Source organism: Molothrus ater, chromosome Z, assembly GCF_012460135.2.
Source record: "Molothrus ater isolate BHLD 08-10-18 breed brown headed cowbird chromosome Z, BPBGC_Mater_1.1, whole genome shotgun sequence".
NCBI lineage: Eukaryota > Metazoa > Chordata > Aves > Passeriformes > Icteridae > Molothrus > Molothrus ater.
In genome coordinates this window covers 16,801,670-16,819,247 of record NC_050511.2, presented here as the reverse complement: position 1 = coordinate 16,819,247, position 17,578 = coordinate 16,801,670, and the positions used below count along the sequence as shown (strand labels likewise).

At 35.1% G+C, this 17,578-nt stretch overlaps 1 protein-coding gene across 2 annotated transcripts in view; it reads left to right on the top strand.

Moving 5' to 3' along the window:
* ARL15 (ADP ribosylation factor like GTPase 15) overlaps positions 1–17,578 on the top strand; it is a 228,634-nt gene that overhangs the window by 92,874 nt on the left and 118,182 nt on the right. For both annotated transcript variants that reach the window (XM_036403060.1, XM_036403058.2), the window contains one exon: positions 2,254–2,462. In XM_036403060.1, the coding sequence (XP_036258953.1) occupies positions 2,254–2,462 (209 nt within the window). The remainder of the gene's footprint in view (positions 1–2,253; positions 2,463–17,578) is intronic.

Here is a 17,578-nt window from a genome sequence, read left to right as displayed (position 1 = left end):
TACTTTGGTGGTGGTTCTTTTGGGACAACTGATGTGGAGGAACAAAGTTTAGCTGCTAAAGAATCTGAACCAAAAAGACAGGACTGTAAAGTCAACAAATCAGATACTCCTTTTCTGGCTTCAGTGTCCCATGTAGGGATCCATGAGCTGCTTTCTTCCAAGTGCCTGGATATAAGAGGTCAAATGCTCTGCAGTTTACCACAATTTTTCTTTTTAGAGTGAGTATGGTTACCAAGGTAAGACTCAGATTCTAGCAGTGACATGTGATTGAAAAGTAGCTGACTGATGCTTAGGGCAAATAAGACAGATGTTATATTGCTAGGAAAAAAAAATATGTTCAAAGAACTGATCATGGTCTTGGTCTTTAAGTTCATAGAAAATGATTCTCTACTAGTTTTTAAAGTAATGTGATACTTCAGATGCCTGTGACACTGCTGTGTGTGGCTATGTAAATAGTGTCCCTCTGGCAGCTTGCTCTGGTTGCTTCTGAAGTAGGCAGCTGTTCGGAAGGACTGGGGCATCTAACAGACGCTATAAAATTCTTTGCAAGAACAGTGGACAGATATTCGTGTTCTACAGAAACATAGAATTAGCTTTCAATGCAGTCCCTCTTCTGAATGTATAATATTAATCTTCAGATCCTGATGATAAAATAAATAAAACATCTGTCCTGTTTGTCATTTTTGTTTTGAGTCTAGTTAAATTAACAGAGAGATTAAGCAAGGTCTTGACTAAGTCCTGTGACTGTTCACATTTAAGTAGTCAGCTCTGTAGGTCTTTTGCAGAAAAAAAATTATTAGGTATGACTTCAGTATTCTCTGTAGGAAAAAGTGTCTGTGCTTGTGTGTTGACAGCTTGTGCTGGGTGCAGATACAGAAACAAAGTGTTCAGGGTTCCAGTGTGACTAGTAAAAAGACAAGAGTAACTCTATTAGGTGAGATTTGAATACTCATGAGTTGCATACCTAAATTTCATGGAGCAAATGTTTATTTCTTCCTTCACTTGTATTTAATGGCTGTCTTTTTTGTTGCACAATGTGTAAATTAAGTTAATATTTTAAGTATTGTATTAATCTTGCAGTCATTTTGTTGCATGAAGATCTCATCATGTTTCTCAGAAATTTTATGTGATTTTGTTTCACTGAAAAGTGGAATTTTATTATTTTAAGCTCTCGGTTCTTGTGTATATATGCAAGTCCACTTCTCTCTGTCTCAAAATAAGAAAAGTGTCTATAAAAGGTACCTTCTGCACATTTCTGCAAGTCACTGTCTGGCAGACATGTCAAGTTTTCTACTAGACTATAGCTGCCGCTGTTCACTGTTTAGTGTTTGTCCCCATGAGTGTAGTGCCAGATCCAGACATACAAAGAATAGCCCATATCCAAATCATAGTTTAGATAGTTTGACAGCTGTCAAATACAATTTTTTTTTCCCTACCTCATTGCTACAACATATGCTGCTCTCCAGGGGAGACAAAAGCTTTCTGTTGATAACCTTAGTGCTTGGCTTCTGTTGAGATGGCTGAGTGCTGCTGAACTGTGTCCTAAAAATTACTGTGGCATATAAGCCTATACAGTCACTCATGTGTCTGCTATTGGGCTCTTCCAGAATCCTTAGTGTGGTTGACAGAGCAAAAGTAGTTGAACTGAATGCCTTTGCATGTAGTCACCCTAGCTCCTCATTCACTGTTCAACTCACTATTGTATCATCATTCTCCTCATTAAGTATCTAATTACTTTAATAGGCTTTCCTGACACCTTTTTTCCCCAATTATGAGGTGGTTGCCTGATGGTTTAGAGATGAACTGGAAGACCTTATCAGAAATGAACAACTGCCATGACAGAAGCTGCAGGTTTATGACAAGGAGCTGCAGGGCAAAGTGAAAAAGAATGGGTAAAGGTTTAGGTATTAGTGCCAAGATATTCCAGTGAGAAGGTAAAGGATTAGGCTCTGTGGTACTGTCAGCATAGTAGTTCTGCCAGTACTCATTAACAGAGCAGAAGCTTTAATTGAAGAAAGCTGCATTGAGTCAACTTCCTTCCTTCTTTAAACAGTGTTGATTTGACATTGGTGTGTGTGTGTGTGTTGGATTTTTTTACTACTTTTTTTTCTTTTTATTCTTTTAATGTTGGTTAAGAGAGAAAATTTAGTTAATTATTTTGATAATTCTAAATAGATGGTTTATTTTAACTTCCAAGTGTTATATTTGTTAAACTATTCTTGTTTTAATTAGTTCTCATTATTTTCTTGAAAGGAGCTGACAATATCAGAAAATACTGGAGTCGTTACTACCAAGGATCCCAAGGGGTAATATTTGTACTAGACAGCGCCTCCTCGGAAGATGATCTAGAAACTGCTAGGAATGAGCTGCATTCTGCTCTTCAGCACCCACAGTTATGTACTTTGCCGTTTTTAATACTGGCCAATCACCAAGACAAGCCAGCAGCTCGCTCAGTACAAGAGGTATGTGTCAGCTTCTTGCCTGTTTGTATTTACTTTCTGCACACCACTGATCCCTTATCACTTATACCCTGACATCCTGGTTAAGGACTGGCCTCAGTTTCTTCTTTACTGTAAGTATGCAGACCAGCAACACTCCCAGTCCCCAAAAACTTAGTCCACTGCACTCTATACAGACTTAGTTGCTCTGGAAAACAGACAAGTAATACTTGGATACAAGCAGATCTTCTGCTTTCACCATATTTTGCTTAAGGGAAGAAAGATGGTTTTAAAACTACTCTTGTGAAAAGCTGCTGGGACAGTGATTTTTTTGTTTAACTTGGGTTTTTATTTGCTATTAGTTTTAATTTTGCACTGTTCCATTACTCCATTCTTTTCCACTGCTTAAAGCAATTTGTTGCAGCCATAGGTTGTCTTTTTTATGTAAAAGCTTTTTTCTGAACGGCTGTATACTGATTTGAGGTCAGAATTGCAATTCCTGTTCTGAAGTCCTGAACTGTTTCTCATCTTCCTGTTCCAAGGAGTAATGTTTTTGTCTAATTTTTAGCTATCACACAGTAAATTATGTAATTGTTCTATTCAGTGTACCTTTCGCATTTCAGTTTCTGAGAAATTTGTCTTGTCTACATTCCTATCATGTCAGATACATTTGAGGAAATGCTGAAAATTACTTCTGAAATTGTAGGAAGAAGTAAAATCGGGTTGTGTCATTCTGTTCATAAATGTCATTTAGAACACTCCTCCTCTTAAAGATTATATGAGGAATTTGTTTGTTCTGTGATTGCAGCAGAGTGAAAACTGTTTCAGCACCTTACCGTGTTGCTGCTTTGTATTTAAACTGATTCTTTCTTAGATTCTTCTTTTTCTGAAATATGAAGTTACAGACTTCGAGCTCAGAACAAATTGATCTGTAGCATAGCTGCTCTTAGTACAGTATAGTTGAACATACAGCCTTTTTTTCTTTATTCCTAATTATGTCTTCTTTCTGATTCAAAAGAAATTAAGCTTATTATATGTTAGGAAATGGCATAAATGTAAGTGGAGTATAGCAGTGTTTTTAAGAAGAGATTGTGACAGGTTTGTAAACTACACTGTAAAATATTTTTAAAAATTGTTGGTTCTTTTCTCTGAAAATTCATTCTTAGGAGAAAGGAAAAAAATGGAATTTGGAATGAAAATATCAAGTTACATAAAAAAGTAAACAAAATTTTGCAGGGATAGAAACTATAAGTTCTAGGTCTTGTTCATGTAAATAACAGACTTAGAAAAAAGTAATTAATACTTAAAGGAAATGTAATATGGATTTTGATATGTAAGTTTAATAATTTGGCCTGGTTTATTATACAGCATAAAAGCAAATTTGGCCTAGCTTATTGTACAGCATAAAAGCAAAAACCTCCCACTTAACAAACAAAAATATCCTGAGACAAAACTGATTGGATTTTATCATCCAAATATAGTCTATATGCCTTGGCTTTAACTTTTTCATAGAGCAATACAGATCACATTTTTCATCATCAGTAGGGCTGTTTCTTATATGATTGAAGTATTTCTTATTTTACTATATTTTTCACTTTTAAAGTGGCCAAATTTGGTTCAATATTAAGTGAAGTTTTTTCTAGCAAATAAAATTTAAGAAATGTTCTTTCTCCAATTTCATATTAATAATGAATGCAATGCCAGTTGGTTTGCTTAACAGCAAATTATACTTGTAACTCTCACATTTTGCAGTTGAACTCACATGGATAGACTTTTGGGCCTGAACTGAATTTTCTGTGTATATAGACTTAACATTTCTTTTCTTTTATTGGCAGTACCCTCATTTTCACCTCATTCTTCATTACCGGTTGCTTGAGATCTCAGTAGGGTAATAGATCTCTATATGCTTACAATAGCATTTAAATGGGTTTCTACTACAAGCTTTAAAAAAAAATCTTACAGTTTATTATGGTGGCAGACAAGTCTTGATTGCTAATGTATGAGTACAACAGAATGTGTGCAGAATACAACAGTTTTGTTAAATGTGCACAGTACATACATATTCTCAGGGAAAAACTCACACTGAATCCAGATCTCAGTGATTTTGAAGATCTTTAGTTAAGAGTACTGGAAAGAGAAATTAAAAGAAAAATAAAAAAAAAGGAAAAAAAAAAGAGAGAGAAAATGTCACAAAGTTGTTACATCGTCTCTGAAAAAATTATGATCTGTTTTTGCTGTGTATACAAAGAAGAAGCCTTCTTTGGTCATTTTGACCAGTGTTGAAATGGTAATTTCTTGCTTTCCTAATGCTTTGTTGTGCTATTTTCCCCCTTAATGAGATGTGGAATAGAAGTAAAATGATGAATTGCAAGATCATTGCTTATATAAAACAAACATATTAAAGTATGTAACAAATGTAACATGTTGAGCATTGAGACTTTTATTAGAAATTTTTGCAGAACGAAGTCCATTAATTATAGGTATTTTTTTAATATTTTTCATGTGTTAGAAGACAGATGAATCACAGTTGAAATTTAAAAATATGTATGCATTTTTTTAGGCAACAAATTGCCTTTCTTTAATGGATATGAAAGGATTCCTTGGAGTATAATTAAGGAAAATGTCTGAGTTGAGTGGTGCATAATAGGAAATGTAGAAAAATATTTATCTACAACAAAAATTCTTCACAAAACTGTGCAAGTGCCAAGCAGTTTCTGCAACAGATGTTAGTTATATTTTTTGTTGGGAAGTGCAGTTGCTTCAGTTTTTCACAATGCTGTACTTTATTTAATGTGGTTTTTTTCCATACATTGCTTAGGTAGAAATGATACTGTAGAATCTACGTGCTGTAAGTAATAAGCAATGTCATGAATAGTTCAATTCACAGCTATAATAGGTACTTGCAAAAATATCCAAATAACTTACTTAATTTATGAAATGCAATTTAACCTAATTCATTTTGCAGAATATACTTCATATTACTGTAGTAACCAGGGAAAATTACAGGAGAAGCCAAGCTGAAATACTAATCAGTAAATGTAATCCTTTTTTTCCCTGAGTTCTGTTGCTGGTTATCTGTTTTCTAGTTATATTTTGATTTTTAAATGAACTCAAGAAAGTAACTTTGGCATGGCATTTCATTTCAGAAACTATAAGTAAAGGTGTTTCTCTTATGTAGACTTCTTTGGTGGTTATTCTATCTTCCCATGTCAAAAATATTTGTAAGTTTTTTTTTTTTTTTTCCTGTGACAATAGCATGTATTTAGACATATTTGAGTATCTGCTAAGTCCATGCTGAAATAAAGACGGCATATATTAACCAGGCTGTAAAACTGATACAATTGTTTTTGTTCCAATGGGTTTGCTCCAGAATAACTTTATTTTACATTGAAATTACAGTAATGAAGAATTAATCCTATATAAGTCAGTTCTGACTGTAGTTTTGGAAAACTTACGAAATAGCAAATAAAAACTTTTACAAATGAAAAATAAATTTAGTTATTCAGCATATGAGGGAAGGTGGTGGCATATCAGTTTGGCAATGGTTTCCAAAATACAGGCTGCAGTTCCAAAACAATTTATCTAATTATACGTTTTTTAAGTATCTTTCTGACAGAATGTGCTTTTACTTTTCCACACAAAAGTACTTTTGATTGTTGAAACTGGTTTTGATCAGTCAGATTTCTCTTACAGTGTTAACATATTGCAGGAGAGTAATGGTGATAAAAGTGCTTCAAATTGCTTTAAATGGGAACAGGCATTACTGTGATTATCAACTTGTTAATTTTTATTTTGGAATGTGTGCTACTTTGTGTATTAGTACCCAAAGCTGGATGTTGCAGTGGATTCTTGTGAGTTGAACCTGTGTGCACTTTTCTCCCAGGTCAGAGCAGTATTTAGGAGCTGCATGTATTGGAAGTTGTCTGTAGCCACTATATTTTAGGAGCAGGCTATTCTGGATGCTTGTCTGGATCAGTTTAGGACTCCTGGAGGCCATGTAGGACTGGCCAAAGGAGGAACCAAACTGATCTAGTCTTTCCAGTTCACTGGTGAAGCAGCTTCTTGTTTGGCAGTGTGTTGACTTTGGGATGTTTCTATTTTTATATTTAAGTCTCTTTTTAAGATTCTAGGTGCATTAGATGATCAGTGCAGATCCACTCCATTTGAACTATTCAATTCTAAGACCATATATGTGACGACATTTATTAAATATTAAGCCCCAAATGTTTCGGCGTGTGTCCTGCCTGGCTTCGTCTGGCCTCGCTGCTGGACCAAAGGCTGCAGCTGTGGCGTTTTTCACCCCAGAGATGCCTTTGGCCGGCTGGGTGCTGCAGCTGGGCACTTGGGACAAGTCCAGGCAAAATAGAAACTCAGTTTACCTTTGGTGGAAAAGGTTCAGACGGTGAAGAGAAAAGAAACGGATTCTGCCGAGGAGCTTAGATCCAGAGTTTTATTGTAGCATGGTAGATTTCTGAATGCGGCAAGACAGCTCCAGACAGACAGACAGAGACAGAACCACGGCAGAGACCCCGACCGCATGGTCTCGTGTCCTTTTTAAGCCCCGGGGACAGGGGGAGGGGAGGGACAGGTAAGGGCCAACCAGGTGTGAGCAGGGGAAGGGTCAGGGGATATGGATGCATTGGGAGAAACCAATGAGCCCAGGCCTGGGGGGGGGCATCTGCCAATCACTCAACACCTTGCTGGAAGGTGCCAGGCAGGAGGGCAAAGGGGGAGGGGGAAAGGTTGGCGTACCTAAGGGAGATGGGATAGGTGAGAGGAAATGGGACACACTGCAACAGACATTCATACATTATAACCTGTAGGTGGGTTTGTATTCAGTTATCCTAAAATTCAGGCAAATAATAAATTTCTTTCATATATTTAAATTGGTCACCACTAGTAACAGGAGAAATCACTGCAGATCTGTTCTAAATTCCCTTTAAAAAAAAAAAAAAATAGAACATTTTAATATAGACTTACTAGTTAACAGTAAATCAACCTATTCTCAGCCTATTTTAAGATTATACCATTGTTTTAAATATAGTTGTCGGGAAAAGAATAGTGTGGAAAGCTTATGCTGATCACAAGTGCTGAGTTTTTTTTCTTGCATACAAGACCTTACTTTAAATTTGACTTGATGGGGATGTGAAACTCCATTGGAGAGTCATTTTGATTGTCCTTTTTTTCTTTGATATACGAAGATCTAAAAAAATCTTTTAAGTGCAAACAATATTTTCAAAATTGACTGTGAAAGATTTGTTGCTTATTTACATAGATTGTGACGCATTTATCTTTTTGAGATTATATGGATTTTGAATCACTGACAGCGTTTAATTAGGTTTTCTATTAGCAGAATAGTGGAAGGTAACTCTCCTAATGAAAAGAGCCATCTTAAGGCTGTGAGGGCTGCTATCTATTTCTCTTCTAGTTTCTTCTCTGTTGTTTATGTCTAGAAATAATTTTGTACATAAAGTGTCTTCTTGAAGCCTTAAATATCTTAAAACTAAATAACCAAGAGAATGCTCAAGTTTGTCAGCATCTGTGGAGGCTCTTACTGGTGGTGGGGATCTGGGGCATGCTGCAAATTGGGCTTTCTAGCTAGGCCTGCCAATGGTCTGAGTTGGCTACTTAGTATGACAGGCTCAATTCCAGGATGTAATCACTTCTTTATATTCCAATGTCTTTGTACTGTTTTTCCATAATTCATGCTGTTTGTGGTTTCTGCTAGTTAGGGGAAAATGGTTCCTCTTTGGAAACCCTTTCAGTGTATGAGTAATAGATGTCATTACTAGCAATCTGAAAAACTGCATTGAACAGTGACTATTAAAGAGGTTTAGCTTCAGAGACTATGTAGTATCTTAGCTCACAGATTTGAGCAAATGTTTTCCCCAGGAGCAGGTACTGCAAAAACGTAGCCTACAACCAAGAGTGAAAATGAAACTTTTCTCTGCAGTCTGTCCCATCCTCACCCTGGTCAAGCCTCTCAAATCTGAGTTTTCAAAGACCAGCTGTTGCAAATCTGTATGCTTTGTGACAGGGACATCCAGAGCAAAGTTAAATCGGGGACAGATTTTTGGTTCCTCAAGGAACTGTTTCTGAGATGATTTATCTTCAGATTACTGCAGTAAATAGCCAAAATATAGATTCCTACCCTGTTTTTGAGATCATAGTGACCTTAGTGACCTTAATATTTGCAATCCCCTCACTGCAAATACTTCTTTTCGTCCAAGGTGTATCCCCTGATATTTGAAGATTGTTTTGGAGCTGGACTCTGCTATTTTGAGTATTGGCTGCTTCCTTCACAACTGCGGCCTTTGAGGGAACAGAAGAGTTATTTGTCAGACTTCAGTTATGAACACATTTGCAGGAGAGGAGAATATTATTGAACTAGTGTTTAGACAATAGTAGTTTTGCCCTGCTTAGAACAATGAAGAAGTAACTCCTATTTGTGTTTCTCATATGAACTTCCATACTGATTAAAAATTTCATCATACCTATTAGGAAAAAGGTTTAGATATAAAAGGATCCTATGATAAAAATATATATATATAAAAAATGCAATCTAAAAAGCTAACCAATTTTAATACATGTGAGTAGATCCACATCCTAGCTAAATTTGAACAGCAAGCAATTTCATGCAGTTGCAAGACTGAATCCAAACAGTAACCACATGTTTTCCTTGCCTGAGTTTGTGTTTCAATCATGTTTTAAAAGAAACAAAGCCATAACAGGTAAAATTGTCAATATATTCATTAGATAAAAAAATGAATTGGTATAGTTGATAATGTTTTGGTGAATAATATCACTTAGTAAAGCTTAATATTGCTGTCCCAGTGTATGTGGGACAAAGAAACAAAAACTTAACAAAGAAAAGTATCTCTCTGAATAGTAAATTCCAGTTGTGCTCTTGACAAATGTGTGAGTCTGCAAGGAAATGAGTTCAAAAACTGCCACTAGAAACTCTGATTTAGAATGGTGTTCCTGAAGATACCAAAAAAATTGCTCAAGCACACCTGCAAAAATGCACATATTACACAATGTACAAGAACACAAAGAGTAGGAGTAGCTAAGACACAGGAGTAGAAGTCCTGTCCACATACACCCATTTCACAACATGAAACTGTATTCAGAGAAATAAATCTCTTGATTGGCCCTTTGTAGAGAATGGTGCCAGGTACACATCCGCAAAAAAAGCAGCTGCATATCTTGGAGTAGATGTTAAAGAATATTGCTGTATATAGTTTTGAACACCAGACGTGGATTTTTGCAGCAGTATTTGGGTCTCCAAAAGGTTGTTTTATATGCATATAGATGTTGTGTACTTTAAGTATTTATTTCATCAGCAGTATTAGTTTGCTTGCTGGCTTCTTTGCCTCCCCCATCTTTCAGGTGTGACGGTCTATCTGTACGACCATGTGATTAACTGGTTTGGACCTAAAAATTAGTTAACTACTATCCTTCCTCAAGGTCTTATTTTTAAATAAATTCAGATGAGAAGAAAATTGGATAATTGGCATACAGGCAAGAGGTGGGAGGAAGGTGTAAAACTAGAACTGGTGTGGAAAGTTGGAGGTGTGGGCATCAAAAATCCAGTGAGAGTTGAACCCATCTACCTACCACATTACTTCTCATGCTTTTTTGGCTTATCCCTCTACAGTGAACCATAGTAAAGGAAGATTATACAGGAAATACTGGAAAATAATCTTTCCCTCTTACTTAAAAATGGATGTTCTAGAGTAGGTGTGCAATTGCTTTTACTGGACTTGAGAGAGAGATAGGAAAGAAACATATTTTCACTATGTTTTGAAAATTTAGTGTCTTTGTTGACTTCCAAGCAAAGAAGGAAGACAGAAAATGTTGTTCAAAGAGGAGTTGGCTGTACTTGCAGAACTAAACACAATGACTGTAAAGATAGAGCATAGTATCTAAAAATAAAAAGTAAATTTATGAGAGAAATTCTAAAATGCTTTCAGATAGAAACCTATATGCATAGTTTAGTAAATGTTTTTCATAAATATTTGTATACTTACAAATGCTTATATAGTATTCAGTAAGGACTGTTATAGAAGTGTGCAGCTTTTTACAGTTCTTTCTGAAACCTTTTTTGCTTGGTAAAAATTTGGTGTGTTTTAGTAGAGAATTAAATTAAATCCTGAGGCCTGTTGGATACAAATCTGAGCACACAATCATTATGACTCTTTTGAGCCTCTAGGTCTGTGATATTGCTGTTCTGGGTAATTATTGAATGCTCAAAAATTTAATTACTGTTAGTGACATCTTACATGAACAAGAGAAGTCGTATTTCTTTTAGAATTAATAACTATTACAAATGGAACAAAATAGTGGCTATATAACTACTTTCCAAATATAACTCTACCATTTTAGCAAAAATGGTCTCAGGATCAGTTGAAAAATAATGGAAAAGTATTTAGCAATGCATCGGATCAAGTTTGTGAAAACTCTTCTATTGTAAAAATGATTTAGTATGTGTTTTTCTTTCAAACACCCATCTTACATAGATATATGTATGTATATGTACTAGAATGAAATCTTGAGTTCAATAATACAAGCTTCTGCTTTTTAAAAGATGAGGACTTATTCTTCTATTTTTCTTTTTAGTGCTAAAATAAGTTTGCTGATTAAAGGCAAGTTAAATATACTGTGAACCTTGTATTTAGCTAGGAAAAGATATTTTTTTGTAGTGGAACTACATAATTTATATTTGGTACTCAATATAACAAAGTAAATTTTAAAAGAAATGTTTTTCAAGTTGATTATGATCACATAATCTTCATTCCATTAGAGTAGGTATGCAGAGTATGAAATTAATTTCTGGCCACAGTCCATTCTGCAGGAATTACACACTCACACACATGGGAAATCATGTTGAGCATCTTAATTGGTCATGTCAGGGAAGTTCAACAATAACCATAGCAGGAGAAAATCTATCCATTTTATATCTATGTAAGTATTTCAAGTTGAATTTTAATTATGTGCCACAAAAGTAGAAAATTTTCAGCTGCATCAATAGTACCTACACTGTGACACAGCATAGGTTATTATTGTCGGTAATAACCAACACCCTGAAGACCTTGCTGGAAATATGTGTATGCAGAATTTCTTAAAACCTGCATCAAATAGAAGGTGCTCAGAGCTCAGCCTGAGCATGGGAGGCTCTCTGTTCCCTATGAAACTCAAAATTTCTGAAGATGCTTGAGGAGAATTTCTCTTGAAACTGAGCTGCAGCATGAGGAAAAACAAAGCTGAAAATTGAGGTGTCATAGGCCTATCAGAGGCTGGTTCTTTAGATTTTTGAGCGTAAAATTCCTATGAGCGAAAACAAACCATAAATCTCTGGAGATGGAGATGTTGGCATGTATGTGAGAATTCATGAAACAATGATGTTTTCCCAAGTGACAGGATGGGGAAATGATCATCTTTGCATCAGTGGTCTGGATGTTACTGAAACAATGCTACAATTGTCAAAGGCCAGGAAGGAAACACATACTACTCGAAGGTGAGATTAAATTCCTTCCTATCCATTCTCAGTTTTGAGCCCATTTTTTTTACCTGGCATTCTTTCAAGCCATTATGCTCCTGGAAAAATCTTGGATGCTCTCCGGGTGTGGTGGATGACAAAAATCAAAGACTGTGGTGAGCTTGATTGCTGGACAGGACACTGCTGTTTTTGCAAATGAACTAGAGAGAAGGCGTAACAGGAGAAAGGGAAAGGGACTGCTGACAAGTCTCATGCACCTCTTTCCCTGTTACTTCCCAAGACTTTGCTGGCAGTAAAGCAGAAGAGATGAGTAGAGAGCATTCGGGGGTTCAAACAAAAACAAAGAATGACATGGAGTTCTGCAAGTTCAAAAGTAGTGAAGGGCCCCACAGTTCAGAGACTATGAGGATGCAGTACTGAGTTTTTACTTAAAGAAAATTGGAGCCATTGAAGGCCTTCTTCTATAGCAATATAGGCTCAACAGTGTCCATTATTTCCTCAGAAACCACTTCTGTTCAGTGCATAATGACTTTTGGTTCAAAAAGAGGAAACCATTTTCCCATCCACTTGCAGTGATTCAACAGCAGATGCAGACATGCTTCTGAAGAAACATGAATTATCCACTCTAGCATCTGGGAACAATTGTCTTCATAAGACTAGAAGCAGGGTTTTGAATATAACTACATTATTCTAATGATGATTTGTTGATACTGCAGCATATCATTAGTCATGCTGGAATCTTTATAAGCATAAATGTTTTCTCAAAATAGTTTAAATGTTTAGAAAATCTATTACAGCAGTCTGACATGAAACAGTAACTTCTGTTAGAATCTGAACAGCCTGAAGTTTTGAGTTAGTCTAGAAAGAACTTTCTGAAGGATCATACAAATTAACTAGGTAACATATTTTAAAAAAGGCAAAGTTAGACAATTTTTCACTTGAAAATGTGTTCATTTATTATTCAGATTTACACACATCATCCTGATATTTCTTCCTACTGTTTTAAGAACCAGAGTCTTGACAGTATATTGAATAATCCATTCCTGTGACTACATATTTCTCAATATCTTTGCTTTTTCTGATCTTTTCTGTTATATTTAGTTGTTCAGATTCTGATTAGATGTGAAGTTGCAAGGGTCAGAAAGCCTGTGCTGTATTAATACTGTCTTAAAAGTAAAGACAGTATTAATGTGTGGGCATCTTTAAAGTTAATGCATGCTGGAGTTGCATTTCAAGTATTAATAGGCATCTATTTCCTATTAATAGATGTGTAAGGCATCTAGCAAACTGATTAAAAAAAAAGAAAACCAACAAAAAGCCCAACCTGCTTTAGTGAATGAGCTTTGCTTAAAAGACTTTTCATTTCATCCACATATATCTCCAGAGGTAGATAATTTGGATTACTGCATATACTGTTATATATTTGTTACAATTGCATTATTTATTTAAAAATAAGTTGTTTCATCTGTCTCTCTGTTAATACAAGCTTATTCTGTAAATTTTTTAAAAATATTTTTTCATAATGTATTATTACAGCATTTATAGTCTCATTTTGGTTTTTGTGTTACTCTGGTAATAAATACTAGGAAATAGTTTACCACATTTTGTGAAACATTTAAGTACTTTAAGGATTTCTTTGCTTTCCTATAGGTTTGTTCTGTTATAGTAATTCTGCTACAACAGACCATACATTAACTACAAATCTATTACAGATATTCTGTTCCAATTTGTTTACCTTTGTTCCTTGTTGCTAATTATGCCTTTACTCATGGCTGAGGATAAAGGGAGTAAGAGAGTGAAATTTGAGTCACTCTCTAGGGCAGGCGAAGAAATCTTTTCAGAGCTGTAAACAAAAAGATGCTCTGCAACCAACGTTCCAGGAAACAATCAGATCCCTTTAGCTGCAACAGCATCTAGTGGCACAGTGTATATTTGTTGTTTTAGAAATACATAACTCATTTTGAATAAGCAGTATTAATGCATGTGATATCTGTAACCTGTGTTTTCACAGACCCTTATTAAACAAGTCAGTGCTCTTCATTGAGTAATTTGATCTGTTCTGTGATTCAAAATTTATTACTTAAAATTATTACAGTATTTTAAATTTTTTAAATTTGGTTTGGGCTTTATTGTTTTTGTGGTTTTTACTAAAAAATTGCCCTATGTATGTAAAGGACAAACAGAGGCCACAGACATGGTACTGTACATTCTTGAAGTATTGCACGTGCCTGCACATCTGTCATGTAGCAGAAGAGTTTAGACTATGTAGTTTTTGCTTGACTACATTTTTTTGTGGACATGCTACTCGTGTCATTTCTCATGAAGTTCAGAACGTATGATCTGTTTAAATTAAAGTCATAATTGAATGAAAATTGATGTTGACTCATTTTGGAATAGCTAAGTATTTATGTGATAGAGAGAAAATCTCCATTATCTTTCATTATTATTTATCTTGCTAATTTTCTTAAAGTGAGTTTGAGTTTTATTGAAACCTCAATCTTAAAACTTTAAAAATACTCTTACTCTTGTAAAATCTTCAGAAAAACAAGAAAAAATATTTTAAAGCCAAAATGGACTGTTGTTAAAATGGGGGAAAAAAGCTTAGTATTTTTCTATTCTGATTTATTATACAGAAGGCTGTTTTTTTACAAAAAAGGGGTTTTTTTCTTCTTCTTCTTTTTTTTTTTTCTTTTTTTCCCTCCACTATTCTCAGTCTCTTTTGATCATTGATCTGGGTGACCCCACGCTCAGGGGTTTTTTCTTCATTTGACATGGACAGATTTTTGAAGTATAGCTCTCCTTTGGGAACCTCGGGCAGTTCCACTTGACTAACCTGTGATCTAATGAGCAGTAATGCAGGGTTACAGTGACCATTTTGTTTGCTTTGAGGGAGGATGGCTAGACAGAGAGTGGGAGAGAGGCGGTGTCTGCTGAGAAAAAAGATGCAGGGTGATCGAACAGTGTGAAAAAGACTTGTTAGCCCACATTAGTGTGCCTGATTTACTTCACAACAGGTCAGGAAAGGCCAAAGGCAGGGTTGTCATTAAATTGCAAAGTTGAAAATCCTGGTATTCAAAAGCATTCAAATTTCTGAAAGTTGTAAATTAGAAAGTTTGTGGTTCATGTTGAATTTGGCAGAAAGATATACAGAAGTACCAGCTTCTATAAAACATGAATGGTACATTATAAAATCATGCTGTAAATAAAAAGAAAACCAGCTTTTTAAAGTACTTTCATGGTTGACTGTTTTACAATGAGACTGGGTGCGAAAGAAAGGCCAAACACTAACAAGGTCGTTGCACTTTCTTTATGAGCCCTGGGGACCCCTTAATTATGTGCCCGTGCTGCTTATTTTGAGATCTGTAGAATGTATGTGTACACGTGTTTGTATAATATATAATTTTTATTTGTATGTATTAAATCTATACACATATGTATATACACATGAATATGTATGTAAAAATAAGATTTTAGCTCAACTTGCCCAGGAATGTAGATTTTGAATCTTCTGCATCATGTTATGATACTTTTTTGCCCTCATATCCTTGATTGTTTCTCTTGGAGCTAACATTAATCTTCATGCCTTTGATCTTGAAATAGGCATAGATTTATCTTAAATTTACATTTACAAATGCAGACACACACAAAAATTGTCTTTATGTACTAAAAAGTTATTTTTCTAATAGTAAATCTTGCTTCTGAGCACTTGAATTTGACTTGACAGCCTGCTGCTTTGAAATTGCAAAAATGAAAATTTGAAGCTACCTATTCCTGAAACTACATTTACTTTTCTGTTTTATTCACTTACTTGGCAGTGGCCTGAATCTCCATGAATTGAAGAGTACAAGCAGTTGCATTGATAGCCTTTAACTCATAGCAAACTCTTGTCATTGCTATTTCTGATCTGGCTGGCTTTAGTGAAAATCGAAGTGCAGCCTTTTAGCTATATTATCATTGTGCATTGTAGCAGTAGGTAATAAAACAAATGGGTGGTCTTAGGGGTAAGGTGCTTTTTTTCTGTCTGCTACCAGAAGTTTCACTAATTGATTCTTACTTCTGTTGGCTGTCAAAAGTCAGGTTTTCACTATTGCCATACAACTGTGTTAAGTTTTAGATTGTACTGCGTAGACAGATGTGATTGTCTTGATCCTTGTGTCTTTTTGCAATTAGAAATACATGAAATTAAACAGCTGAGAAGAGCTGACCCATAACTAAGACTCTATTTCTTACCTGACTTCAGGGGGCTGTGCTCCCACTGATCATTCAAATAATTTCACTGACATTTAAGGGAGTATCTCTTCTTGGTTGAAGGGAAGAGAAGACAACAGGATGTCAGGCTTCAGTGTTCACATTGAACATTAACTTTTGGTTTTAACTTGTATTGGATTATGTATTCGTATGTGGTGCCAGATTATTTTTGGTTTATCTTGGTCATGTTTTGTTTACAGTAGATATAAGGTATAGTTTTACCTCCTGATAACCTGAGGTTTAACAGTTGAATGTGGGTAACAAAGTACTTTTTTATATTCAGTGCTGCATTTATCAACTAATTTCACAGTATGTCATTCCTGTTTTTAACACATTGTAAAATTCACTTTTTATTAGAATTTGAAATAGGATTAGTGTATTTTGAAACAGCATGGTGTTCAAAGTAGCTTGGTTGTTACTATACCCAAACACTAGTCTCAAAAAAAATGTGCTATGATATGTATGTTTCCATTTTCTCAATTATTTTAACTGATATTTAGTTGCAGCAGCTTGGTGGACATACGTTCTAGGAAACTCTGCATTGAGCTAGCTTTCTCTGTAGCTTTAGGTCATGTTAGTCAATGGAAACTTATTAGGGCATAAAATGATGGGGAAATGTTTAACAAATCAGAATACTGAATCAAGGTACATTTAAGCCTTACTAGTATTCTCTTTCCATTTACTTTCTCCATTCCCTAAATAATGTTGTCTGTGCAGTCTCTATGCACTCTTTATTAGCTCTTCTATTTGATTTAATTATTCAGTTACTCAGTGTGTCTGAATTAAGTCATCTCCGCCAATCTGCTTATTACAAAGCATTTGGTCAGTGAGAAGAGACTAATGTCATCTTGCTAGACTAATTTTTGTGGGTCTGTGTTTAGGAATCAAGACACTGGAGCAGTATTTCAAAATTGATTTATAAAAAATAGTCACTTCAAGAGTGTATTATAGATACTGCCAGTCACAGGCTCTGGGAGAGTAAATATTACTTACTCATGTGAAGAAAAGGGAAATTTTCCTATGTTCTTATTATCTTTCCTTAAGATGTGAATAGCTTTTGCTGGTTGGTGCTTTAAAAACCACAAAAAGTCTACTGCAACATAAACTATTTTCATATAAATTTGCCAGGTATTATATGAAATGATTAAGTTCTTTTTTGATGGTAATATTGTTGCTTGATTCAGGAAGACAGCCGACAAAAGAAGATGGGATACAGCCAAATGCAGGCTTCTGGAATTTTTTTTTTCCCAGTTCATAGTTACATTTTTAGAAAGCATTTCTTTTAAGACAGAGATTTTAACTTTTGCTATAGGCATTAGAATGCAACATGCAAAGTTTTTCTTTTTTATCTGGATGTCATGATATAAAACCTCTAGCAAAACCTTCCTGTGGG